General features: G+C 39.2%; 2 protein-coding genes across 2 annotated transcripts; one reads left to right on the plus strand and one right to left on the minus strand.

Moving 5' to 3' along the window:
* Positions 1-1,974: 1,974 nt before the first annotated feature.
* LOC104825323 lies at positions 1,975-2,821 on the minus strand. The gene has a single exon (XM_010557650.1). The coding sequence runs from the start codon at positions 2,648-2,650 to the stop codon at positions 2,237-2,239; it is 414 nt and encodes a 137-aa protein (XP_010555952.1). The 5' UTR covers positions 2,651-2,821; the 3' UTR covers positions 1,975-2,236.
* A 3,601-nt stretch (positions 2,822-6,422) lies between these two features.
* LOC104825324 (protein RST1) lies at positions 6,423-16,860 on the plus strand. The gene is made up of 24 exons (XM_010557651.1): positions 6,423-6,853; positions 6,946-7,230; positions 7,328-7,411; positions 7,524-7,800; positions 8,094-8,344; positions 8,588-8,941; positions 9,042-9,142; positions 9,491-9,566; positions 9,704-9,835; positions 9,925-10,006; positions 10,102-10,174; positions 10,514-10,682; positions 10,778-10,908; positions 11,044-11,135; positions 11,570-11,658; positions 11,743-11,958; positions 12,061-12,138; positions 12,235-12,417; positions 12,951-13,847; positions 13,950-14,246; positions 14,860-15,471; positions 15,575-15,728; positions 15,972-16,090; positions 16,260-16,860. The coding sequence occupies exons 1-24, from the start codon at positions 6,461-6,463 to the stop codon at positions 16,623-16,625; spliced, it is 5,511 nt and encodes a 1,836-aa protein (XP_010555953.1). The 5' UTR covers positions 6,423-6,460; the 3' UTR covers positions 16,626-16,860.
* The last annotated feature ends 11,037 nt before the right edge of the window (positions 16,861-27,897 follow it).

Consider the following 27,897-nt stretch of genomic DNA (forward strand, 5'->3'; position numbering starts at 1 on the left):
AAAATTCTGATAATTTTATTCTCACCATCATAGTTTTGAATTTTGTTTTTAAGTGCCCGGATATTTCAATTTCAACTATTGTTTTTGTCTTTGTTAATCATATGATCAAATCGTAGAGATGTATGAAATATACTGTTTGATTGACACGAGTAACGAATATTATATGACATCGTATATATTCATATGACTTAATTTGTGTATAATATATGTGTATGGGTGTTTCGGTACTATTCTTTTGAACCGAAAATACGGTATCATTTTTTAATCAAACCGTTCAAAATTTTTGAACGGTAATTTTTTTTTACAATAGACTGAACTGAACCGAACCGAATTTTGAAAAAAATCTAAAAACCGATATTTTTAAAAAAAATCTAAAATTTTATTAATAAAAACCAGAATTGAATCGAACTAAAATCGAATAACGAAAGGTCTACGCTAATCATGTTGGCTTTTAAAAATTTTTTGCCTTTAAATCCTTGCGCGTGTGTTTATATGCATTACTTTATTTTTTTTAGGTGATAAGATATTATAATTAATTAATATAGGAAAAATAGTCAATAAAATAAAAAGAGGAGTGAGTGTGCATGCCATGCATTGCAAGTTCTTTAGCCTGAAAAAGATTCACCTTAATTAGTCGGTCGACTTTTATGCCCTCCTTTAACAAATCAGACATTGGTATTCCTCAAAATCCTCGAATTCATGTATACTTTAACACTTACATGTGTGCATTTCCTTGGTTACAGCAAACATTTAATATATATATATATATATATATATATATATATATTGAAGGATAATATCTTAAAAAATCGAATCGATGTTATTCGATTCGTATCCGAATAAAAAATTCTGATATTCGAAAATTAACCTATCATATATAGATATCAATATCGAATTATCTGATATACCCTATCTAATCCATATTTTTTAATAATATTATTAGATATAGAAATAATTTGATAATTAATTTATTATAGAATTTTTTAAAAACTATACATTTGTTTATTATTTATACAAATATACGAAATTGTAGATACGAAAATTGAAAACATAATTGAATATTTATATAAACCGGATGCGGATATAAATATCTAAAAAAATCGGATATTCAATCCATGACTCTATAGTTATCTATATATATTGTGTGTGTGTGTATATACATTTTACGATGAAAATCTAACACCCCTGTCCTCGAGACATTTTGTTTCAAAAATTTTAGACATTCGAAGTAGTTTCCCATACAGATCCGTATAAATATTAGAGAATCTATTAAATACATGAAATTATATTATATTATAAGGAAAAAAAATTGTGATGACAAAGAGCCCGTAGATTCGGCCAACAAAGCCCGAACCCCGACGGAACAGTGACGCAAGCAAATCTTACCAAAGAAGACAAACCACAAAAATGTACCAAATTTCACATAAATAATTATTTTTTTTAGAGGTGGCACGGGTTGTACAAATTTCAAAAGCCAAATGATAAAATTACCTTTTTGTATTGGAACCTATTAATATGGATTTTTAAAAAAAATTAAATTAAGTAAAATATAGCGAAATATAAAAAAAATTGAAAAATCGTTTTGAAACTATTTCTCAGGAGTAATTAATTATTTTTAATAAAAAAAAATAGATTCAGTCATTCAGATACAATGCAGACAACATAAAACCGAATAAGCTTCTGAAATTAGCACCCAAAAATGGGTGATTACTAAATATGATTACTAAATATCTTATGTAGAGGAGGAATAATCTCAAATTGGATATATAATGTATTAGACGTTTGGACACTAATGGAATATGTTTTTTTTTTTTTGGTAAAGCACGAATGAAATATTGATCATGAGTGTCAAGATTTGCGAAAAACTCTTCACATTTCCCAATATTGAGTAAAGAAAAAATAATTTTTTTATTGACAAGTCCGATATCTTTAAATCTTGAACATTAGGAGGATCGATACCCACGCGAACATGAATAATATGATTGAGAAGCAGCTGACTATCATTAATATTACACCTTTTTGTACATTACTAAAACAAGATAATAAGAAATATGGATTATAATTATATCATCTCATCTAATCTAAAGGAGGAGGATAAACCCTAGAAAAACTATGGAACCAAACAGATATTGCAGACTCCAAACTCTGAAATCAAAAACCCTAAGAGAGAGGGAAAAGAAAAATCTAAAATTGTTACTGAAGACTCCAAACTCTGAAAATCATTTTTCCGTCACTTTTAACGGCGTATAAACACCGTCTCCAAATTATCCGGAGGAGCAAAGAACTCTCTGGCAACGCTGCTCCGGCATCTCAACGCCGGACGGCGTTTTGTCGGCGCCGGAGGGCACTTCAGCTTCGCCGGAATCTTTGCCTCCTTCGCCGTCGGCGTCGTCGAGCGCTCTCCCTCTTCACGTCCTTGTTCGGATTCTCCTCTGATTTTGGTGTTCACCGGCTTTAACGAAGCCCGTATTGAAATTCCGGCGATGACCCATTTCTTCCCGTCGCAATCCAAGCCTCCTTCCGCTTGCGACATCTTCGAAAACCCCATTTCTCTTTCCGTATTTTGATCCGAAAGGGATCCGCACAGTGCCCTTGTGGAGAAACAAGAAGAGGGTTTCGAGTTTCTTAAAGGGAGAAGAGAAGGAACCATAAAAAGGGATCTTTTTTTGTTTGATCGGAAGGTAACAGGAGGAATCAGAACAAAAGTGAGAACGAAGAAGGACCACGAACAAGAGGGAAAGTAGGTGAAGAAAATATATAAATGTTGGGTTTTTAGGGTTTTTTTTTCTTTTTTTCCTTTGGTTTTTTTATTTTTTTTTATTTTATTGGATTTCAAAGAGAGACATTTGGAGAAGAAAAAGAAAATAGGAAAGGGAATGTGTTGGTGCGATAAAGATAAAGAGCTTTATATAGTCAAAGAAATATTCTCTTAAGACACGACACGACACGAACGAGGTGGCCTTTGGATTACGTGGAAGAGGGTAAACTCGGAATTTCAAAAAATGGCCTGCCCGGTTGTTCACGGGCAGTTGGACGTCTCGAGTAAGGATAAATTTTTTTTGGCGCCATAGTTTGAGAGTTTTGGTTTACAACGGCTCTTTTTCCCGCCATGGAAAATTTTATTTATTTCCCATTTTACCCTCCGTTTTGGAGGCAAATTCTTCGGTTGAAGTAACAATACGTACGAAGTTACATTATTTATTTCCCGTCACGAAATATAATGCTTAATTTTATGACATAAATGGATAAGATCAAGTTTCTGATACTTGTTGGGAGCAGTTTACATCATCATAATATAAATGGATAAAAATATAATAAACATATCAAAATTCATACACACCTATATATATACATTTGCATAAAATAGTAACTATTAAATATATATATATATATATATATGTATATGTATATATGTATATATTAATAAATATATACATTTAATAGTTACTATTTTATGTATATATATGTTTATATATATATTGTATATTGTATATTTTTTGTTTTTATTTTTATTTATTATTTTTTTATTTTAAATTTGAATTTTAAATTTGAATTTTTAATTTTTAATTTGAATTTTTAATTTTTAGTTTTTTATTTTTATTTAAAATTTTGTTTTTAAAAATTAATTTTAATTTATTATTATTTTTCTTTTTATTATTTAATATTTTTTTATTTTTTATTCTAAAAATATTTTTTCTGATATGGCGGATGACGAGGGGTTGAGTCATCCGCCACGTCACCTCAACCGTTGGTCGATTTAACGCCGTTTAACGTCGATGAGGTTTTTGTCAAAAATTTACAAGTTCAATATTTTTTGTGTCAAAATCGACGAGTTCATATTTAATTTGGAAGTTGGAAAAGTTCGGTATTAATATGTCAGCTATCTTCAAGTTAGGTAATTTATTTGGGATTTTTCCTATATATATTAATATTCATACCAATAATCCCCCGATTTGAACGGAAGAGGTTATAAAAATTTGCTGTTATTTAATTTCCAGAAAACAATATCTAAACAGAAAGAATAGGGTAAAACTATTTTCCAATCCGAATTCGAATTTTTATTTGAGAAAAATTATTCACATGAGTTTCTCCAATCATCTAAAAAATATAATTGGATCGAAAGTCCGGTTTATTTACGGATTATCAAAAAAAAATTCAATAGTAGATAACAATAGTGTGAACTTATCCTATAAAATAATCAATAGTATTTTTACTAATCCTAAAAAATAATCAATAACCTTTTTACTATTTAAAAATAAAATATATTTTCATGAATGATACGTGTGAATTTTAATTTTAATTTTGAATAGAAAAAATTTCAAATAAATACATGAATTTATTAAAATCTTATCAATAAATATATGAATTTATCTCCCAAAAAACATATCAATTTGCAATTTTATTCCAGATTCTTACATGACCATTAACGATATTAATTCATTAACGGTTTTTGGTGAACGGTATCCGAGTCGCGGGTACGCGGGGTTCACAGAACATAAACGAGATAATGTTTTTTTAAAATTCGTAAACACGAAGACCAAATCCAGATATTCCAAAAATTCAGAATATCCGATGGCGTTCGTTTCACCCAATAGTTAAAACCCTACAGCTATGTACGGATTTTTAAAAATATTAATGAGTATCACATTAATTATTTAAATTAACTTATATAGAATAGATAAAAAAAAAAAAGTACTAATTTTATTTTAGTATTATAAAATCTTCGTACCGATACATATTGTATTGATTCCAACAGCACGTATTGATTCTTAAGAGGTTACAAAAATTCGAACATCAATTCTACGCATCAGGGGAGGTATTTTATCTACGGAACTGGTCTGTTCTAAAACATATTAAAACAACATACTTTTTTTTTTTTTGTAAATCTTAAAAAACATTCTTTTAAATATATATTTTAGAAATATCGATACATATTAGGCGATAAAAATTCGAAAATTTCTGGGGGAGTCTCCAACCTAGTGGTTAGTGACAACTCACCTCTACCAAGAGGTTGTGGGTTCGAAACTCAGGGGTATGGAAACTTCCCTTGAACCGATCAGTTTTACGAGGCTGGTTTACCTGCTCTGCGTGGTTTGTCGGCTATTGCGCAGGGCGGTGGGTTTTCTCAGGTCCGCGATAGTGTTCTGATGTCGTTCTCGTCCGGTCCATGGATTGAGAGACGTTGCGGTGTTCGGTGTCCGACCCGAAGGGTTGTAGGATAGGGTTTCCCATCGTAACAAAAAAAAATCAAAAATTTCCTGCTATGATCCATCGAGTGCCCGTCAAGGGACACGAGCAGGCTAGGGCTGACATGGCACCACGTACGCGCTAACTTGTTAGCATCCAAATTATTGCGCAGGGAAATTATTCAAATTGAAAAAAAAAAAGAACTAGAAATTTTAAAATGGAAGTGGTAATAATGGACCCACAACGAGATCATAATGTGGGACCATTTGGGTCAACCTTCAATGGGCCATGCTTTCATCAAATCGTTTACATGATTTCGGTACTTATTCTAAATAATAAAAAAATGAAAATAATTCAAAACGAAGGCTGTTATGGTTGGAAGGTCGTTAAAGAGAGAACAAAAACTTATTTAAAAATCTCAAAATAAAATTAAAAACTGCATTATCAAAAGCGTCCGAAAAATAAAAAATAAAAGACCTTCCAAAATGAAATATAATTGCCGAATACAAAGATCGAACGCAGACCCTCCGACCGAGAGAAAGGGTTTTACCTCCAACAAATAAAGAAAGAGAGGATATGAGATGGCCGACGTGGCGAGTTTCTCGTACCGGGAAGACCAAGGACGTGGGCTAGGCCTTGTAGATAAGGCCCATTAGGCCTCCAGGAGCTGAAGAAGGCCAGGGGCAGTTTCGTAATTTTGCTTGTCGGTTGTGGTGACGTCATGTATTGTCGGCCTGAAGAAGCCTAGGGATAGTTCGGTAATTTCCGTTTTAACAGTGAATGATTCTGTACTTGGGAGAATCATTCGAGTTATGTGCTTTGTTTAATGAAGGAAATTATTTGCCTTTGGAAGAGGATTATTTTGGAAAAATGTTTAATATTGAATTTTCCAGATCTTTCAGTCGCATTGAATACATAGAGATTTCATGTTTTTCTAACTACCTTCTTCACTAATTAGGATTTACTTTTTTTCATACAGGCAATTTAGTTTTTTTTTAGATTTAAAATCTCACTCTAATCTGCAATTTTTATTCTATTTTATTCGTGTAGAGCCCAACTTATTTTTTATTTCACATTAAAGCATTATGTCTACCTATTTACAATATATAGTACAACATTATGAATATTAATCCTAACTTGGTTAGAAAATAATTTTTATTTTATTTTCACTTAAACTGCCTTATAATTTTGTTCTTGATGGTTGTTACAAAGCTCCCCTGTTTAATTGGATCTTCGGTTTAACCTCTTTGTTCTCTTTCTCACTATACGGACGATGGACTCGTACGCTCCGCTGCTGGAGAAAACCCGAGTTCTTCAACCGTCGATTCAGAGACTCGCCGTGATCTCCGTCTTCTCCAAGCTCCGATCCTCTTCGGAGCGTCTAGGGCCTGACTCCGATCCCGGACGAGAAGCGATCTCCTTCTGTCTCTCCGCTGATTCCGTCGCCGTCGTCGATCAATCCGTTCGTGAGCTATGTCGCTTAGTCTTGGACTCCGTGTTGGACGTTTCACGCGGCTTGTTGGAACTTCAGTCCGCTCTCGAAGGATCCCACCCGAAGTTCGTTTCTCTCTTCGTGAAGGGGTTAGGGTTTTTGATTCGTTTCGGTTATGAGCGGAAAGGTGGGAATTGGAAGTTCAATACTTCGGAGAATCATCCGTTTGTCAGGGTAAGAGTTAAATTGATGCGGGTTACTTCCCGGACTTGTAGAATTTTTGTCGAAAGTACTCAGAATTCGAGGGATTTTTTTTTTAAATTCAGATTCTTTCAAGCCGAATAGAGGTTCAAACGGAGCTTCTTCACCAAGTTCTACTGTTTATGGCGCATAAACGGCGATTTGGAATCGTCGGAGTGTGTGAATTTTTGGAGCCATTCGTGAAATTTGCGATATTGCGAATACCATTTACGGATTCGGCGTCATCTTTGTTTTTAAGGGAGTTGATATCTTCAATTGCTTCCCTTTGTTGCTCATTCCGCCATGAAGTACTGCCTGTTTTCAGGTTGTTTATTTGCTGCTTAAAATATATCCCGGGCAAGAATTTAGATGTAAGTATATACCCATTCACCATTGTTTTCAGTTAATGGAATATCCGTTATTAAATGGAAGTTCGCACCGAGTTCTGAATTGCTGAAAATTCTTCAGGGTGATCGGAATCTCAGTTGCATTGTCAAGACTCTAGTGGATGCCTATACTATTTGGATGAGAGACTTGGTTGGGACTGGATTGGTATGTCCTAAATAAACATCAAGAGAATCTTGTCTTTCATTATTAAGCTTAAACTTTGTGTTCCGTCGGAAGCAAAATGTAATTATGTAAATCATTCTTCTTTCATTCGCAGGAACTAACAGAGGTTCATATGTTGGGAGTGCAACTGGTAGATACTGTTCTTTCGCTTTACACTGCTCCTCATGTTCAAGCAGCTGAACAGGAGCTTGTTATTGAGCCACTCAAGCACTTGTTAACTTTTCAAAGGGATCTTGGGTTGCCGTATGTACCTGAATTATCTTCGGTGGTTCTTTCTCTAGTTGTTATGCTTGCCAAGTCCAATGCTGAGCATGAAGAACTCTCTATTTTAAAATTCCTCCATTTCCTGCTCTTATGGAAAAGTCAAAATGGTATCATCTGTGTTTCTACCTTTGTCAATTCTATGCACTTGCCTGTTTCGTTGTACAGTTGTTGAGTCGCTGACTATTAATCTTCTGTTTCAACCATCTCGGTACACCTTGGCATGACTAACTGACTTCAGTAAAAATCTAAATGCCCAGCTGGTTGAATAAAAATCTAAATGTCATAATTACTTGACAATTTGTTTTTGTTTTTTATGTGCCAACTGTTTGCAATTGTGTTATCAGTCCGGTTGAATGAATAGACACTGAATCTTTTATTTTATTTTATTTTATTTTTGCAGGAAGCACATTCATCAGAGATGCAGCCAATCCAAGTGACGAGCTTTTGTTATTGTTCCCTATTGTTGTACTCATGTCTTCGCCCTCCAAATCAGTCAAAGGAGCAGCAAGTAAGGTTCTTTCCATCATAGAAAATGTCTTGTTAAAATTGGCAAAAGCATCAAAGACTGAGGTCTGCATCCATGACGGAGATCCACCTCTCAGCAGGGCTGGTTCTGTTGTGTTTAGGCTCATCTTGCAACTCTGGCATCAGGTTTAATTCTTGGAGACACTTGCTATTTTCTTTCATGCCTGCAGTACTAGTATGACTGTTAAGTAGACCAATCCAAAGGCTAGGTTATATTGGAAATTGTTAGTCTTTGTGGATTTGGAAGAAATACTCCCAGAGTATGTACCGATTATATACAAAACATTGATTTGGTATTCTCAGTAAAATAGTTTATACAAACCTTGGGAGTACCATGTTGATTGAGTTTTGTAATGCTGTCTTTTCTAGAATCATTATCCAACATCTACCTCCTTCCTAAGAGTGGCTTCTAGTAGAAGAAATGGAATTGAAGAAACTGATCATCAACCAAGATCTTGGGCTTCACTACTCAGGGAACATGCTCAATGGGTTTTGGATAGAAGAAAAACTTCGGCATCTTTGTCTCTGTCACAAGAGATACCCGTGTTACTTGGTGCTATTGCTTGTGTCCTGGTGATTCATCCATCCCTTGGATCTGATGCTATCGATATTTTGGCTGCTACTGGTGTCATGGATCCTAAAATGGCTGTTCCTCTATTGCTAGCTGTTCTATATTACAGCAACATATTTTCTCGAAAAGATAATCCTTGCCGGAATGCGTTGGTGAGTTCACTTTCATGGGCTTCTTCTTAATTCTCGTTTACTAAGTGGAGGGTTTTGTTTACTTTCCATTTTCCTCATTTTTTTTCATTTTGACTTGCAGCCAAAACTTCTGAGCTTGCTTCCATCACTTGCTTCACAACCAGTGATGGTTCCACTTGTAGTTCAAACTATTACACCAATGCTGCGCAAGGATGTGAAGGGGTTAGTACGTCCTTTTCCCTTTGTTTTTCATTTGTTCCTTTTATCACGTTGATGATAATCAATTCTGCAATCATGACATTTCCATGTTTTATTATCTGTTTTCTCCTTTTCACTTTTCATATGCATTATTCTTTATGGACAGCTTCGGGGGTGTCTTTCAACTTCTCCGCAATTGGATTTATGATCAATTATACAATTTTTGTTAGCCAAAAATTCAGTATTTGATGTTTGATGCTTTTAAGCTTCATATACTGGTCTTAATTGTTAAGCTACACTGGTCTTGTTCTATTTTTGTACTACCAATGCCTTGGAGTTGGTATGAGTCACTCTGATGATGGTTTATTTTAGACTGTTGTATGCCACAGCCATTAGATTGCTCTGCAAGACCTGGGAGATCAATGACCGTGCCTTTTCAAGCCTGCAGGTTAGTAACTTATTTTATACGTACATTACCTGTATTAAACCCCCATACAAACTTTACTTTAAATCGGCAAAGTCAACTTCATCATGCTTCAGTTATTTGTACTTATTTCTATTCTATTAATTCTTTCGAGTATTCAGGATGTATTACGTCCAAAAGGGTTTGTTGACTTCATTTCGGAGAGAAATATATGCATAAGTATGGCTGCTACCATCCGTGATGTCTGCAGGAGACATCCTGATAGGGGAGTGGACCTAATCTTGTCTGTCCAGGTATGGATTCTTAGATGTTGCTTGTTATTTGCCTTGGCAGTGCATGAAACTTTTGAGTCTTATCAATTCTCACGCCATTGGATTGATAGGCGTCTATAGAAAGCCAAGACTCTGCGGTTCGAGCGCTTGGTTTTCAGAGTCTTTCTCATCTTTGTGAAGCTGATGTAATAGGTACTCTCATGATGGCTTATGTTTATATGTGTGTTTGGTTAGTTTATATGTTTTTGTTTCTCCCATGTTAAGTTACCTTTGCTTTATCCACTCAGATTTTTATACTGCATGGGGTGTCATTGAGAAGCATGCACAGAGCATCACCATGAATCCTTCCCTTGCTCATAGGTAAGCAAGGCATAATATCCTGGATAATTTTTTATCCAATTCTCAAGCACCAATGAGGTGTTTAGGGTGTTTCAGAGTTTTTCTAGCCATTATTATTTGAGGTCTGTGTGATATATTTTGAATCATGGCAAGCATATTTCTTCTTTGATGGGGATCTATGTAGTCTGAAAACTTTCTTTTTAAATCAATGATCTAGATTTGTTTCTTTCAACCCACCCTGCTCCCCCAGTCTCTTTGAAATGCTGTGTCTGATGGTTATAGTCCTTGTTGAGTTCTTTGTAAGTTCTTCTGTACATGGTGGAAAACTGAATGCTGTGAATCTGATGAAATACATTGCAGCTTATGCGTTCTTTTAGGGTGGGGGGCAATGGATGCTGAAGCATATCCTGAAGATGCAGAAAAGGTTTTGAAAATTTTATGGGAAATTGCTAGCTTTGTGCAGATGACTCATGATTTTCAATGGACAAAGGCACGAGTTTCTGCCTTATCGGCTCTGGGTCAGTATGAGGTATATTTTCGACTGACTTCAACTATGATTACTGTCTAGAATTGACTATTTACAGTTGTATCTTTCTGATTCCTTTCATGATTTGTTTTCTCCAGGTGTCATTTATCAAAGAGAATATTTCTGACTTAGATGGAAATTATGCAAAATTACTCTTTTCCGAGACAAATCCAGAGATTCTTAGGGCTTTGGAAGACCTTCTAATCAAGATCATCATGCATGAGCACACGTATAGAGATTATAATCTCGTCGCTATTTGTTGGTCGCTATTTGTTGGGTTTTTTTCCGACATGTCATTGTATTGTTGGTTTATAAACCCATTAGCAGCATAAATATTAAAATTTGGTTTTCTGATATTATCCAGCTTTCGCCGAAGAAATGTGAAAGAGAAGAAAGTTCCTGTTAGTAAGATTGAGAAGCTGCTGGATGTGATTCCTCAGGTCATCTTCCCTTCAGGTGAGTGAATTTCTGCAAATAACTTTGATAGATATATTAAATTTAGCCTATTTAGTCTTTAGAGGGGATAGCAAGAAATGATTCCTTTTAGCCTATAATAAACGATGCCTTTGACTGGAGATGCCTAGAAGTAAGAATATTAATGTTTATGCCTTTTAGGCTCATACCCTTTTTTATTTTTTCCCTGTTCTGCTTTGAAATAAGGGATTTCTTGTCTGTAACGACAAAAATCTTCAAGTCTGTTTCCCATGTAAACAAATGAGAGAGGGTACATTCTGGTGAACAACCATGTGTAGGGTTAAGCTTATTGAATACTCATTTTCTTCATGTTTCGATTTCAGAATAGACCTTTTAACTGGTGGTTTCATGTAAATCAGTTAGGCAGAGAATTTTGGGCACTCCCATGGACTTAATGTGCAAACATTTCATTGCAGGAAAAGGAATGAACATCAGGGAACTACCTGGTGCTGCATTATTATGTCTTTCCTTTAGTCCAAGAAGTTTAAACCACGGGGCATCAAAAGTAAGAATACCATCACTGTAATTTGTTTGGTCAGACACTTTCCATACTTTGGAGTATTGAGCTGTAGATGTGGTTGCATTGCAGGGCTTTCATGATTTGCATGGTCAATATGAGGATGCATTTAAGGAAATAGTCGCATCTCTACAGCTCTCAAGAAATATAGCCATTGCACTTATCTCATTGCAATCAATGAAATCCTTTATGCGACGGTGGATGAGAGCCAACATAATATTTATTGATGCAACGGCTGCAGATATCTCATCTGACAAAACTTCTAAAGCTGCTAGCAAGATTTTAAAGGTTTAAGATACCATCTTTTCTATCGCTAATTCAGATCTAACTTTCCGTTTCAAATGCTAAAATCATATATTAATTGCATGTTATGCTATGACTGTTACATAGAGTTTGGTGCATATGGCTGAAGAAACTCTTCCGAGGTGTGCTGAAAACATAGCGCTGGCACTGGGTGCACTGTGTGCAGTAAGATTTCATGATAATTGGGCAGTATCGGTAGTCTTCCATGTTTCTGACGATTAAGGGTATCAATCAATGTTAATGGTCTGTTTTCTGTTCCAGGTGTTGCCAGCAGCTGTCCATAATATTAAAGCAACTGCATCAAAATTTCTGCTGGATTGGTTGTTTAAGTACGAACACGAACACCTTCAATGGACTGCTGGTATTTCTCTTGGATTGATTTCCTCTTCTCTACATGCGACTGATCACAAGCAAAAATTTCAAAATATTTCTGGACTTCTTGAGGTACGTAAGCAGTAAAACATAAAAAAAATTGAACTTGTTTCTAAAAACTGTTTCTATATGCTGATGAGTTGGATCAGTCTTTTCCTGAATATATTTTTTGAAAATCGTTGTGGAGATAGTTCTTTCAGGAGGCACCTGAAGAAGTAGGAAATTTAAGGAATATATGACAACTTTCTTTTGGTTTCTTCTGGTTTCCCTAATCCCTACCACTTTAAGCAATTAACATTTTTTCGTGATCAAGAATAAGATGCCATGACGTGCTCGTTATCTTTTGATCGGTTATCTTGCTTATTCATCTAAGACTATTTCTGAACAAATATCATTCTTTTCTCCCCAAATAATCTGCAGTGTCGGTAGTCTTCCAACATTTGGTGCTCATCTGTGTGTGAATTGCTTGTCCTGCTCTCTTCCATTCGTTAAATTTCCAAGTTGCCTTCACCGGATTCTTTCTGATCTTTCAGATCTACAAAATCTAGAAACATGGAATATAGAGCTATCCTAAACACATCTTATTGGTTGGAAAATGCTTTCAGGTTTTATGTAGCAGTAAAAGCACTTTTGTTAAAGGAGCCTGCGGGGTTGGATTGGGGTTTTCATGCCAAGATCTTCTTACTCGGGCTGAAGTTTCTGAAAATCCCATTATAGGAAGTGAGACTCATAGGAACCAAGAGGAAAGGTTCGTAGGGAGGATAGCAAAGATTCTAGCTTCAATATTAGTTCGCTTCCTGCACACTTCATCGGATATCCTAGATAGTTTGTCTGCACTATTTCCAGTTTTCAAAGAAGATAATGTGACAAGCTTTTCTCAACTATCAGATGATAATTCTGAAGATTTCGATGATGATATATGGGGTATTGCTGGGCTCATTATAGGTTTGGGGTTGTCAGTTGGTGCGATATACAGAACTGGGAGAAAAGATGCTGTTCTAAAGATAAAGGACCTGATCATATCATGGGTACCACATGCATATTCTCTTAAACAAATCTCGGGATCTTCAATGGACATATCAGAGAGAGCTTTTTCAGTAGGCGCTTGCTTGGCACTTCCAGTTGTGATCAATTTCTGCCAAAAGATGGAACTATTTGATTACCGTGAGGTGGATCATCTTATCAAAGGCTTCAAGGAGCTAATTTCTGAGTTATTAGATGTTAAAAAGTCCGGTGCATTTCACACCAGTTTGTTAATAGCTTCGTGCATTGGAGCCGGAGAAACCCTTGGCTGTGTTCTGAATGAAGGTATCCACCCTATTGACGTTGAGCCAATAAAATCCTTACTTGAACTGTTTAGGACATGTTATTCTGGGCTTCATCCACCTGTCGTCCATTTTGGTGGCATGCTCGGAGTCGTTAATGCCTTAGGAGCAGGTGCTGGAAATTTGGTCTATTCCCATCCTCTGCCCCGGACTCCACAAACCAATTCTGAGGAGAAGGTAAGTTTTTGGTGTATGTTTCTGGAAGACCCTTACTCTTGTAATTGCGAATTTGTTGCATCCATATGTTGAGTTTACTAACACCATGTCATTTCCGAACAGGAAATTTCTTATGTTTCAGGTCCTTTGCTTTCTAGTTTGATTTTCACTCAGCATTTGACGCCTGTTGTGCAAGAGATATTCCTTATTGCACAAAATAACAAGGATCATCGGCTACAACTGTATGCTGCATGGGCTATCTCAATTTTTAGAAATTATATGTGGTCCAGAGGAACATTAAGCCTCACCAGTGATATCCAACCTGATAATTCTCACCGCAAACTTGCTTCTCATAGCGTTTCTGAGGATGCCATGGTCTCAGAACTTGCTCAATGGATGAAGAATCTGAAATTGCCTGAGGTATGCGTGTTTCCAAACTTTCTGATTTTTTTAGCCTTTTCTTATCTCCGTATAAAATTACTATCATCCACATCTGCTAAGCATGGGATTAATGGATGGTTTTATATGATATTTGCACCTTCCGTCAACGAGCCAGCTGTTAGGGTTGGGTTAGATTCATAGGCTTATTAAGAATTGGTGTGGACCTAGTATCTAATTGCTTTCATTCAAGTGGTATTAGACTATGCCCTCTGTGGAGCTCAACTTTGTGGATGGAGCACTCTATGAAGGGGCAGACCTGGACAGGACAGGCTGTAAAGTCAGGCGCCTAGAATGTGCATTGGCTTGGGTCACCGTGAGTGTGCTGCAAAGCATGGAATTGATTGATGCTTATAAGGCTATGCAGACATCCACCTTATATAAGCTATTTTTTTCCCATAGATTCTTCATGGAGGGCTTGTGAGGACCGGAATAGACCTAGTATGGGCTGGATTTCATATCTCACATATCTTTGTTTGATTACGTTGGCCGGTCCAGTAGTTTCCTCATTCTAGCAGTAGCTGCCATCTGTTCAGGATGTGTGTCTATTACATCTCAATTTCTCTTTTAAAACTTTTTTTGTTTTGAATTTCAGGCAGGTGGCTCTCTGAATATTGGCACAGTGGCAACTATCCTGAGGTGTATGTCTCGTGCTCCTAGATTACCGGCCTTGGACTGGGGAGCAACAATAAGAAGGTTGATGAAACAAGAAGCTCTTAGAGAAGAGTGTTTCAGGTTATCATTGGCTCATGCAAGCCAGCACGATGAACTCCTGGCTTTTCTCGACGATTTATCAGAGCTATCCAGATTCAATGCGCTAGAGCTCAATCTGCAGTCATGCATGCTCTGTCATCTAGGTGACATGATGAGAATATTCTCAGGTTCAAGGACAGAGAAACTGCTTGACGATATGTCTCACTTCATAACCTCACTATCCTCAAATCAAGTGTATAACACTGACCAGAAAAGCTTCTTGCGGGTTTCTTGCTGGAATGGTCTCCGTCAGTGTCTTGACGAAACTTCTCTCGAGTCTTCTTCAGAGTACATCTCAAAGATTGAAAAATGCATGGAGTTGCTCTTTGCCTTCTTGCCAGTAGCCTCACACTCTCCATATGCAGCAGAAGAGACGAGTGTGGTGAAGGAATGGTCGGAGGCAGTTTTGTGTTTAGAGAAGTCTCGTCAGGATTGGTTATATGATTTTCTACTGGTACATGGATCTTTTCATGATCAGAGTTATGATTTCTCTGTATCAATGGAATGAGTCCTGGTTTCTATCTAACAAAATTAACTATTGACTTCTTTGGATACAGGTCTCAAGTTTTGATTCCGTAGATAGAAATGTCGAGCTCCAGGCTGAGCTAATGAGGAAGATCCATGCAAAAGCGAAGCTTGCAAGGAATGGCTCTATCCCGTCCACTGAATTAGGAAGACTGAAGTCTATTATATTTAACTGCGAACCATCTGGTGAGTTCCTCCTATCCACAAGTGCTTCTCATCTGCTAATTAAAGAGTACTCACTGAGAAAAGATGAATCAAAGTCTTGGATTCTCGATTTAGAAAAAATTATTCCGAGAATTTGGAGCTCTTTGCATATAACCCCCCCTAATAAACTACTCAAAACACCAAAACACACCAATTATTAGATATTTGTTCTCTTCTCGCAAATAATTTCCCAAATGTTTGAGAAACTCTTTTTGGATTGTTAAGGTATGTGGAACGTTCTAGTCGAGGTAGTGGCGGCACTTCAACATACAGATGGAGGTGTAAGGAGAAAGTGGCTTATCGAAGCTGTTGAAATCAGCTGCATTTCTCGTTATCCTTCCACGGTAAGAGCTCGAAGTCCTCCTCTTTAAAACCCTAAACCCTAAAACTCTCAATACTAATATATGAAGATCCTTCTGTCCTTCACCCCTAAAAACCTTCATTTATTTGGATTTTTATTGATTCTCTTACTAATATATTTTGGTGCATTGTGTTTTTCGCCCCTTCCAACAGGCTCTTCTATTTGTCGGTCTTCTCTCTGGTATGTGCTGCGAGTACATGCCATTCCTCACCTTAGACCGATCCATGGTGTTGAAAGATATGGCTGTCACCGTAACTTCACTCCTCTCTGATCCCGACTGGCAAGTCATTGGACAGACTTTCGTTTCAAATCTCTGGAATTCCATGGGACGTATTTACAGTTTCGCCACTGGTCCGGGCGATGATGACGATACATCGGCAAGCTCACAGCCCCTAGCCGAAAGCGAACGAGATAGTGCACCTTTGCTTCTCAAGGTCATGCATTACATTTGCGTGGCCTTCAGAGAACACTTGCCTCTGGAGAAGCAGCTTAGACTCGCAGCCATGGCAATTTCTTGATTCCATCAATGGTGGTGTGAGCTTTGTTATATATGAGGTGATTGGTTGGTTGTGTAATATTTTATTTTGTTGTGTAATTTATAGGGTTCTTTTATTGATTTTATTGGAAGATTTCCATGTGTCCCTTTTTGTATTGTATCAGGTAGGTATGACCAAAATAGAAGTGAACCTTTAAGGGGTTTGGTGATTTTGGTAATTTTTTTTTTTTTGGTAACGAGGTAATTGTTATTTTTTCCTTTGAAAAACTTTGTGAAGAGCTCTAACCACACGCGCAGGAGAGGCGCGTAGATGTCACCGCCCTAAGCTTCCATTCCCTTGTAAGTTGTAAGTTGTAAGGTTTGGACAAAATTAAGAATCCGAATGCTAGATGTTTGTCCCCATTCAAATCCAAATTGCGAATGTCCGTAAATCTGAATTCGAATCAAATCTAAGATAATATGATTTTCGAAACTCGTACGTATGTGGGTATGGGAGTATTTTTACTATGGTAAATTGTATTTCTATATATTTATAATATACTTATAATATCATAATTGTGCATCTCATTTTCAACTCTTGAAATCGTTATAAATTCGATAGAACCTAAAATGGGTGAAAAACAATAGAGATAGGCGATGAAGACGTTCTCTTCTTTGGCCCTTCGGCTATATGTATAAACGATATGATTATGGCTTCTTTCGGACGAATTATTTTTCCTTGAAAGCTGTGTGTATCACAAACAATTATTTTCACCGAAGGCATATGAAGGGTCAACCTGAAAAAAAAAACAAAAGGAGTTTGAAATCAGAGCCACAAATGACTAAATATTAGCAGGACAGTTACAATTTGCAAAAAAAAAAAAAAAGGGACCGGTTGTCTTTTCTAATCAAATCAATATCAACATCACCTTAATCCTAAATTTATTTAATCCCAAATTTATTTGAGGTCAACCGCATGAATTTTTCGTTTCCACTCGTTTTGGTTTTGAATGAAATGAATGTGGAAATGTTGTTTTTGTCCAACTTATAACCTGTTCACCATATGTTCATATTCTTGATGAGCGTTTGGAACGTCTAAAGGTTTTCTTTGAAGTTGGCCTTTGTTTAGGCATAGAAACGAGGCGGAATTCTACATATTCAATATTGGAATCGGGCTCTACAACTTAGGCAATGTTTTGATTTGTTCGAGTTTGGAAGATGAGAACTCTATAAGAGATCTATAAAAAACTGGATTAGGTCCACCAAGGGATGATGATTTGGTCATATATTGATTCTTTATTTCCAATCTGAATTAAAATTGAAAGTCTTGGGAACTCGATATGTTACGGGAAATAAGTATATGAATTAAGCTGGCTTGTTTGGGTCTGATGGCTTGACTCGCCTACCTCGTGAGCCAAACGATTCAGTTCACAAGCCTAATAAAAAAAATATTAAAAATATAAAAAATACAAAATAATAAAAAAGTTTAAATATTAACATTTTAAAAAAAACTTGCTTGTAAGCGAGGTCGACGAGCCCGTGACTCATGAGCCCGTTTTTTGATCGAGTGAGAAAAACCGTGACTCGGCTCATCTAAAATCGAGTTTGCCCCCGACTACTGACTCGTCAAAAAACACTATACTTAGCTTTCAAGCTTCATATTGTTTCAAACCAGATGATAAGGTGCCTTGCTCTTCATTCTACCAGCCACCATATCGCACAAAACTGTTGCCAGTTTGTGAAAATGTAAACGTTCGAATGAATATTATTCAACAGATTGTACACATATATATACTCGTACAAGTATGCTTTGAAGTTTGCATAACATGGTATTTACAAATATCATAAATATGAAGAAGATATTCCCTAGAGGAAGAATGTTGTTCCCATGATGTGAAAGTCACAACCATCATAAATATGGTCTAACACGCCCCCTCAAGATGGAGCGCCGGAGGTGAGTCCAATCTTGATACAAAGGTCATGGAAAGAAGCCCGAGCAAGAGGTTTGGTCAAGGCATCAGCAAGTTGATCCTTTGATGAAACGTGAATAACTCGAAGATAACCATCTGCCACTTGGCTACGAACAAACAGATAATCAAGAGCCAGATGCTTCATGCGAGAATGGAACACCGGGTTCGAGCTAAGATAGGTAGCTCCAACATTATCACAGTAGATTGTAGGAGCACGGTGGAGAGATTCCGAGTTTGGAGAGTAAGGTGACGATCCATCGAAGCTCAGCTGATGTATTAGCTACCGAACGATATTCAGCCTCAGTCGAAGATCGGGAATGACCAGGAAGCTTCTTGGAGGACCATGAAACAGGATGCTTCGGTAGACTTGCCAAGGTATATAACATATGCGCCGGTAGACTTGAAGTCACCAGGATCACCAGCCCAATCGGCATCACTAAAGGCATGAAGAGACCGAGAATTAGTCGCGGCAAAGAAAATTCCAGCCTCACGAGTGCCACTCAAGTATCGAAGGACACGTTTGGCCGCAAGCCAATGCTCGTCCGTTGGAGCATGCATAAATTGAGATAGCTTGTTTACGGCAAAACAAACATCTGGTCTCGTCAAGGAAATATACTGAAGGCTACCGATCACCGTACGAAAGTCGGATGGATCGGAGAGTAAAGATCCCGACTGAAGGGTTAGCCGAGAAGTGGATGCCATTGGCGTTGCCACTGCCTTGGAATCGGACATCTTGGTGCGAGTAAGCAAGTCATTAATGTATTTGCGTTGGCTGATGAATAATCCCTTAGATGTACGTGTCACTTCCACTCCAAGGAAGAATGACAGATTACCAAGATCTTTAATTGAGAACCGAGCTCCAAGCGAGGAGATGAATGACTGAATGTGATCCAAATTGCTGCCGGTGACAATAAGGTCGTCAACATAGACGAGAACTAAGAGAATGGCATCATTGTTGTGGCGGAAGAAAAGAGATGCATCGGCAAGGGAGTTCATAAAGCCGTAATCCAGTAGAAATCCACATAGCTCCGAATACCAAGCACGAGGAGCTTGTTTAAGCCCATATATAGCTTTATGAAGCTTACACACAAAATCCGGACGATCACGATCCACAAACCCGGGAGGTTGAGACATAAATACCTCATCATTGAGACGACCTTGTAGGAAAGCATTATTAACGTCGAGTTGCCGAATGGACCAATGATGTGTCACGGCAAGGCTGAGAACCAAACGAATGGTTGTGGGCTTCACCACCGGACTGAAAGTATCATGAAAATCCACACCTGGTTGATGAAAACCTTTGGCAACTAAACGAGCCTTGAACCGATCAACCGAACCATCTGGATTGGTCTTAACCCAGAAAACCCATTTGCAACCCACAGTGTTTGCAACAGAGTCAGGTGGTACAAGTTCCCATGTTCCATTACGGACGAGGGCGTTGAACTCATCAACCATAGCAGAGCGCCACTGAGGGTCCTTGAGTGCTTGTGAAGCCGAGAGCGAACAGAAGTCAAAGATGCAGTCAAAGTGAGTTTTTGCACAGGTTTAACTATATTGTTCTTCCCTCGAGTGATCATAGGATGTCTATTCCTTGGCGGAGACGCAAGCGAACTAGCCGGAGAAGCTATGTCGGCAGATAACGGATCAGGCGAGGACGCAGCTGGAACTTCTTCCGAGCGTTCCAACAGCGAAGGAGCTACACATAGGGGCGAGTGTGATGGAGATGGAGAGACCGGCGGAGTAAAGGGAATTACAGGGAAGGCAAGGGAATCCGACGAAGTAGGAGTTTCACACGGAGACGGGACATCCAAAGAATGACGAGAAGGCCGAAATCGAGAGAGGTCCGCAAAGGAAAAAATGGAGCGGTGAAAAATGACGTGACGAGACACAAACAGTGAGAGGTGAGGATGTCAAAACAAACGTAAGCATTTTGAGTGAGAGAATGCCCGAGAAAGACACAAGGAGAAGATTTTGGGTCAAGTTTGTGTTGGTTGTAAGGTCGAAGCGAAGGGTAACACAAACAACCGAAAGTTTGAAGCTTTTCATAATTCGGAGACAAATCGAAGAGAGACTCATAAGGGCAAGACATCGAAAGTATCGGTGTGGGAAGACGATTAATGAGAAACACGGCCATGGTAAAAGCAAAAGACCAAAAAGTGATAGGGAGAGAAGCATGATGAAGAAGAGAGAGACCAGTTTCGACAATATGTCGATGTTTTCGTTCAGAGATACCATTGTGTTCGGGGGTATGAGGAGGAGTAGTAAAATGAGAGATATCTTGGGCAGCAAGAAAAGACCGTAAAGCAATGAATTCACCTCCATTATCGGTGTAGAGGGAGACAATGGAAGATGAAAATTTCGACTCGACCAATGATTTGAAACAAATAAAGGTTTCCCGAACTTGAGACTTGTGTTTAAGAGGATATAGCCACGAATAACGTGTGAAGTGGTCAACAAATAAAACGTAATATTTGAAACCATCAATAGAAAGAACGGGTGAAGTCCAAACATCGGAGAAAATAAGTTCGAGGGGTCTAGAAGAAGAAATAGAGGACTCTGAAAATGGGAGTTTATGACTTTTATTGCGAGAGCAAGAATCACAAAAAAAAGAAGATGAATCCCGAGACAATGGTAATTTGAACTTGGACACAACATGACGGACAGTAGAAAAAGACAGATGACCTAAACGATAGTGCCACTCAGACAACGAGGGTTTTAGACACGACAAAGAGACATGAGGAGACGAGATGAAAGAGGAAGCCGACCACTCATACACACCATTTTTAAGCTTTCCCTTGAGAAGAGCCGCCCCCGTGTGTAGATCATTCACCTGAAACGAATCAGAAAAGAATTCAACCGAGACCGAGTTAGAATCGCATAATCGGGAAACCGAAATAAGTTTCTTATGCATTGCCGGAACACAAAGAACATGTGTAAGAGACAGAGGGCGAGTCGAGGAAGAGGTCGAGAGAAAACCCGTATGTGTAATGGGAAGACTCGACCCATCGCCGAGAATCACTGCGTCACCACTGCGGTATGGGCTGTGCAAAGACAAGGTGTCGAGATCCGACGTAATGTGATGTGAAGCCCCGCTGTCAACAAGCCAAGGAGAGGCATTATACTACTGCATAACCGTGTGATTAACACGGGGTTGCCAAGGCCGAGGAGAATATGGCGGAAATGGTGAAGACTGAGGAGAGCCGCCGAGAATGCCTGATGCAGAAATAAGCCGGAATTGAGGACACCGCTGAGTCGAGTGTCCTTGAACACCACAGGCTTGACACTTGCCGAGATAGCCACGAGAAGAGCCATGAGTGGGGCGATGCATATGATGGCCTCGGGGAGGACCATTGCCACGAAAGGCTGGTCGCGACCGTGGGTTGGTAACATTGGCCGTGACAGGGAAGAGAGATGGCGTCACAACAGACGAGTTGGCGAGCTTGGCTTCATGGTGAAGCAGTTTCTCATGAAGTTCTTCCACAGAGATAGGTGAGTCCTTTGCCTGAACCATGTCGATGACAGGTTTGAAATCAACCGGCAAGCCCTCCAAGATGGCATCAAGAAGATCCTCAAGATCAAGAGGCTTTCCAAGCAGTGCAAGTTCATCAGATTTCGAGAGAATAAATCGCAAATAATCGTCGATAGACTGCGAACCTTTGGTAGATCTTTTGATCTGATCCCTGAGTTGAAGAAGATGTCTCCGAGAGGCTTTGCCATATATGTTGGCAAGTGAAGCCCAAGCATCACGGACAGACCGCGAGCGTGCTACCATCGGCTGCAGGGGCAAGCTGATAGTGCCAAGAAGAGCAGAGAACAACAATCTGTCTTGTTGTTGGAAAGGTTCGAAGGCCGGATTTGCAACAAGGGAGTCATCACAAGAGATCATGGCTGCCGGAACAATGTTGCTGTCTAGAATGAAGCATTCCAGATTGTGCCCTTCAAGGAGAGCACGAATTTGCACACTCCACGTGATGTAGTTTGTGGAAGTGAGTTTTGTCACATTGGACATGTTGATGCTAACGAGGGATTGTTGCGGTGCTTGAGGATTAAAGGCAACAGCAGATGACGTTGCCGAAGATGAGAAGTTGTCGGTCGACATGATGAGAAAAAGAGAGGATCACAAAGGAAGAGGTGAGTGACGATGGCTAAGGTTTCGGGGAAAAAAAAATGTCGTTAGACAAGAAGCTCTGATACCACGAAAATGTAAACGTTCGAATGAATATTATTCAACAGATTGTACACATATATATACTCGTACAAGTATGCTTTGAAGTTTGCATAACATGGTATTTACAAATATCATAAATATGAAGAAGATATTCCCTAGAGGAAGAATGTTGTTCCCATGACGTGAAAGTCACAACCATCATAAATATGGTCTAACAGTTTGAACCGTATATTATGAAACGTACCAAATACATATACATATATATATATATATATAGATATCATCAAACTTGGAGAATATCCAAGTTAAATATATTAGCAAATACATACATCATCGATTAGCCAATCACCGGCCATGCGCTAATACAATCAAGGAAAATCAAAGAGTGAGATATCCCTAATTCAAAATGAAACATCCAAATAGTTGTTTGTGGAAACAGATTGAACCTCAAAAAAAAAAAATCGATCGGATATCATGATGATATATAAGAAAATCATAAGTTATATCATTGGACCCAAAAGTTATTATAAAAAAGTATTTTTATATAAATACTCATTCCATAACCACAGTAGAATCTGAACACTAATAGAATAAGTAAACCAATCTAAGATAATATGTTTTCTAATATTGACACGTGATCTATCTTAGTATTCTCCAAAGGAATATATAAAATTACAAAAGTAATACACAAATACCAGATCCAATATATATATAGTGGTGGATCTACTTGATGAGGAGTGGGGGCACATGCCCCCATTCAAATTAAAAAAAAATAATAAAATTTGTGTATAAATTTTGTAAAAATACTTAGAAAACTGTCTAATGCCCCCATTAAAATGACATTTGGTTTTATAAAATTATATGTATAAAATCCATGCCCCCACTTATATTTTTTTCTAAATCCGCTACTGTATATGTACCACATGTGTAAGGATACGTGTACATGCACCTCTATGTGTACGTATGCATAGGTATATCCCACAGAGAAATCGAATCTGTAATGAAACAATTTGAATTGTAGACAATGTAAGTCCATCGAAGCGAACTTTTTCATTCGGCCAATTGGTTAAATAAATAGGATATATATCTAAGTAACAACCGCATCTTCTTTTACTTGTCTCTATCCATTAATTCCTATAATATCTTTGTGTGTGTTTTTTTATTTAATTACAATTATATATATACACACACCCATATAATTTAGACAAAATGGATTCTAACTTTGTGGAGTATCTTCAGCAAATACACTAGCTGAAGGAGAGGTTCTCAAAGCCTCCAGGTGAGTCCGAAGGTTTCAGCAACACGGAGGGGCAATTCCGTCATTGCCATTGTTTAATGAAACCCTAAGGGTTTCTCCTTTGTTTTTCATTCGAACGGATTTTAGGGTTTGGTGTGTTTTTTACGGCGGAGAAAAACTCTCTCTTCCGGCGAGCTTTGCTCGTGGTTTTCCGGCGCCGTTCGACGGTGTCCGGCGGTTCTTTCGTGTTGTAACCCTAGCTACGAACGCGGCTTCCTCTTCCCGAGACGTAGGCCCGAGCTTTACGCTCGGTGCTGAACTCGTACATCTCGTGTCATCTCTTCTCTCTTTTCTGTTCGTGTTCAAACGAGTGCCGGTGAGAGAGTGGTGAGAGATCGAAGGCCGGGAACCACCTACAAGTGGTATCAGAGCCCGGTTGCGGGCGAGGCGCGGCGAATCGGCGGCGGAATCGCGGCCGAGGTAAGTCGAGGTTCCCTGGGTCTCGGGTCTGAGCGTTCTAACGCGGTGTTCGAGTTGGTTCAGGCAAGAACCGACATCGGAGAGGCCATCGGTGATAAGATCGGCGGTCAAGAACGGCGGGAACGGCTCAGATCGACGGCGAGTTGATGGAAGGGGCTCGGATCTAACTCAGATCGAAGACTCGGGCGAGTTGCGAGCTGACTCAGGTAAGTTTTCGAGTCTACGTGTGTAGATCTAGGGTTGGGTGGGGAGAACCGGCGGAAAACCGGCGGAAATCTGGCGGAATCGGCCGTAACTCACCGAGTCACGGCTGAGTCGGATTCCGGGGCTGAGTCAACGACCGAGTTGACCGAGTTAACTCGGCGGCTCACGTTTCCGAAATTAGAGTTTTTCGGTTTAGACCGGTTTAGCCGGTTTAAATCCGATTGGGTAATTAAACCCGGTTCGATTTAAAAATCGAACCGGTTTAGGTTGGTAGGTCAAACCGTTGATCAAAATTGGTCAACAGTTGACCGGTTAGGTGAAACCGAACCGGTTCAGGTCAATTGGGCCGGTTCAGGTCCGGTTTGGGGTCAATTGGACCGGCTCAGACCGGTCCGGGTCAATCCAGGTCCGGTTTAGGACAATTGAGTCCGGTTTAGGTCAATCTAGGTCCGGTTTAGGACAATTGAGTCCGGTTTAGGTCAATCCAGGTCCGGTTTAGGTCAATTGAGTCCGGTTTAGGTCAATTGAGTCTGGTTTAGGTCAATCTAGGTCCGATTTAGATCAATTCAGACTAGTTTAGGCTGGTTTAGGTCTAATTTAGGGTCTGATTTATTCGGTTCTGACTAATTCAGACTGGTTTAGGTCAATTAAGTCCGGTAGAGGTCAATGTAGGCCGGTTTAGACTTGATATAGGTCTGAATTAGGTCTGATTTGTCCGGTTAGGGCTAGAATTGTCCGGATTTAGATCAATTGGGTTCGGTTAAGGTAAATCTAGATCGGTATAGGCTGAAATAGGTCTTATTTAGGTCTGGTTTATCGGCATAGGACTAGTATTGATCAGGTTAAGGTCTGAATTCGTGTTTTAGGACCAGATTAGATCGGTTTAGGTCTGGAGTGTATAATTAGAACTAGAACTAACTGGTTTAGGGTTAAGTTAGTCCAAATGAGGTCTGATGGTGTCTGGTTTAGGGCATAGTGGACTGGTTTAGGGTAGATTAGGGTCTTTAGTGATCGATTTACCCTGTTAGGTTGGATTAGAACTCAATTTGGCTTGGTTTAGTGAAAATTCACTAGGGATAGACCTGTTTAGATCTCGGTTTAGCTGATGTGGGTCATAGATTCCGGTTCTCTGTTCAGTATAGGTCTGAATAGGTTGGATTTGACTACGTTTAGCTGGGTAAGAGGTCGGATTAGACTAAAATAGGCTGGTATAGGTCTGAGATTGACTGGTTTAGGTCGGTATAGATCTGTAAGGGCTTTTTTGGGTCTTGGTTAGGTCTGGTTTAGCCAAATTTGGGTTAGTCTAGCTTAGTCTAGGTCTGATCAGTAGGTAATTAGGTCAAAATAGACTTGGTTAGGTCTGATTAGATGTTTAGAATGTCTATAGAGACATTGTCTAGGTCTGATCAAATTAGAATCTAATTGTAGATTTAGGTATTATCTAGTTTAGGACTAGATAGGACTCCTAAGTACCAGTTTTGAGTCATAGAGTCCGGTACATTGGCCGGTTAGGTCTGATTTGTTGGGATTTGACTAAAACGGGTTGGTTTAGGGGTTGGTTAAGTCTAGAATCACTAGGTATAGGTCTGTAGGGGTCGGTTTAGATCAGGGCAAGTCTATAGGGGTTGGTTTTAGGCGTTTATAAGGTCTGATCAGAAGTAAATTAGGTCTCATTAGGCTTAGTTTAGGTCTGATTAGGGTGCTAAAAGTCTAATCAGGGGTTGGTAAGTCAATAGAGTTGGCTTAGGTTTGATGATTAGGACTTTTAGGTGATTGACTAGGACTTAGGTTAACTAATCAGGGGTTGGTTAGGTCAATTAGGATTGGCTTAGGTCTGATTAGGTTTTTCTGGTCTAGTTTGGGCTTTTGGTTGTCTAACTAGGGCTGTTAGGGTCTAGATAGCACTTGGGTAGGTCTGATTAGGACTTTGTGAGGGACCGGGTAGACTCGGGATCATAGGACTGGTTAGGACTTTGTTGGGGGCCATGTAGACTCGGTGTTATAGGTCTGATTAGACATAATCAGGTCCGGTTAGCCTTAAGTTAGGTCTGGTTAGACGTAATCCGGTCTTAAGGTAGGCTGTGTTTCGAGTCTAATAGGTCGGTTAGACAAAATTATGTCTAGGGTAAGTCCAATCAGGTTTGTGCGAGAGTCTAGGAGGTCGGTTAGGTAGAAATATACCTTGTGTTAAGTCCAATCAGGTCTGGTTTAGAGTGTGTTAGATCCGTTTAGGTAATATGTACCTAGAGAGATGTCCGGTTAGACTTGGTTTAAAGTCCGTTAGATCGGGTTTAGGTTGAATGTCTAGGTTAAGTCCGGTCAGGTCGTGTTCTCTAGGTCTTGTAGGTCTGATTATGTAGAGAAGTACCTAGGTTTAGGACCGATAGACTAGGGTTAGGGCGTGTCAAGCACGGCTAGGTAGAAATGTACCTAGGGTAGGTCTTATAGGCTGATCTTAGAGATGATTAGGTCTGTCTAGGTAGAAATATACCTAGGGTTAAGTCCTCTAGGGTTCGGTCTCATCCCTCATGTCATGTTGCATCACTTCTAGGGTCGGTTAAGTCTCTTCCGGGTAGGGTCGGTTTTAGACTCTTGTTATATCATCGTAGGATGATGGAGTTAGATTGTCTAGCTCGGTATACCCTGAAAGGGGTATGGTGGAAGGACTAGGGGTCTCGGGCAAAACCCGAGAAATCGGGTTGCAGGAGTAGGCCAAGGACCAGGTGGAGTGAGTTGTTCCGCGGGTAGGTAGGGATACTACATGAAGGATATGTAGATCCCGAATGACGAGGAAGGGAGAGTCCGAGGTAGAAGGACATATGACCTCGGAGGAGTAAACCGAAGCTGCTTCGGTTCTCGGTGGTAGGTCAGGAGGTGAGGTCTCCACATTTAGGTGGAGCTTCCTCGGGTAGGATGCTCAGGAGATGACGTGAGCAGGGAGGTGTCGGGTTTTCACCGGGTAGAGATTTCACCGGGTAGAGTCGGTGTAGGTTGGAGCGCTAGGACACTCCCTCTCGAGGTGGAGCACGTGCACTCACGTGTCTCATTCTCGGTGGAGCATCGTAGATGACTAGGATCGTTTTCACGGGACAAAACCGTGAGACAATTCTAGTTGACAGGTTAGGGTCCGTGGGTAGAAGTCACTAACTCATAGGTGGTGTAGGCTCTACGGGGATCCAGGGCTAGGTTGTCTAGCAGGTTCGATAGTATGACTCAGGTTAGTCTCGGGGTAGTCGGGTTAGACTCGGGAGACGGG

The sequence above is a fragment of the Tarenaya hassleriana genome, unplaced genomic scaffold, assembly GCF_000463585.1.
Source record: "Tarenaya hassleriana unplaced genomic scaffold, ASM46358v1 Cleome44, whole genome shotgun sequence".
Taxonomy (NCBI): Eukaryota; Viridiplantae; Streptophyta; class Magnoliopsida; order Brassicales; family Cleomaceae; genus Tarenaya; species Tarenaya hassleriana.

Bases quoted from the DNA above. Each gene is read 5' to 3' on its own strand.
- LOC104825323 (XM_010557650.1), bottom strand. From the start codon at position 2,650: ATGGTTCCTTCTCTTCTCCCTTTAAGAAACTCGAAACCCTCTTCTTGT.
- LOC104825324 (XM_010557651.1), top strand. From the start codon at position 6,461: ATGGACTCGTACGCTCCGCTGCTGGAGAAAACCCGAGTTCTTCAACCG. The intron at 8,942-9,041 runs GTGAGTTCACTT...TTTGACTTGCAG, and splicing joins ATCCTTGCCGGAATGCGTTG to CCAAAACTTCTGAGCTTGCT. The intron at 13,848-13,949 runs GTAAGTTTTTGG...ATTTCCGAACAG, and splicing joins AAACCAATTCTGAGGAGAAG to GAAATTTCTTATGTTTCAGG.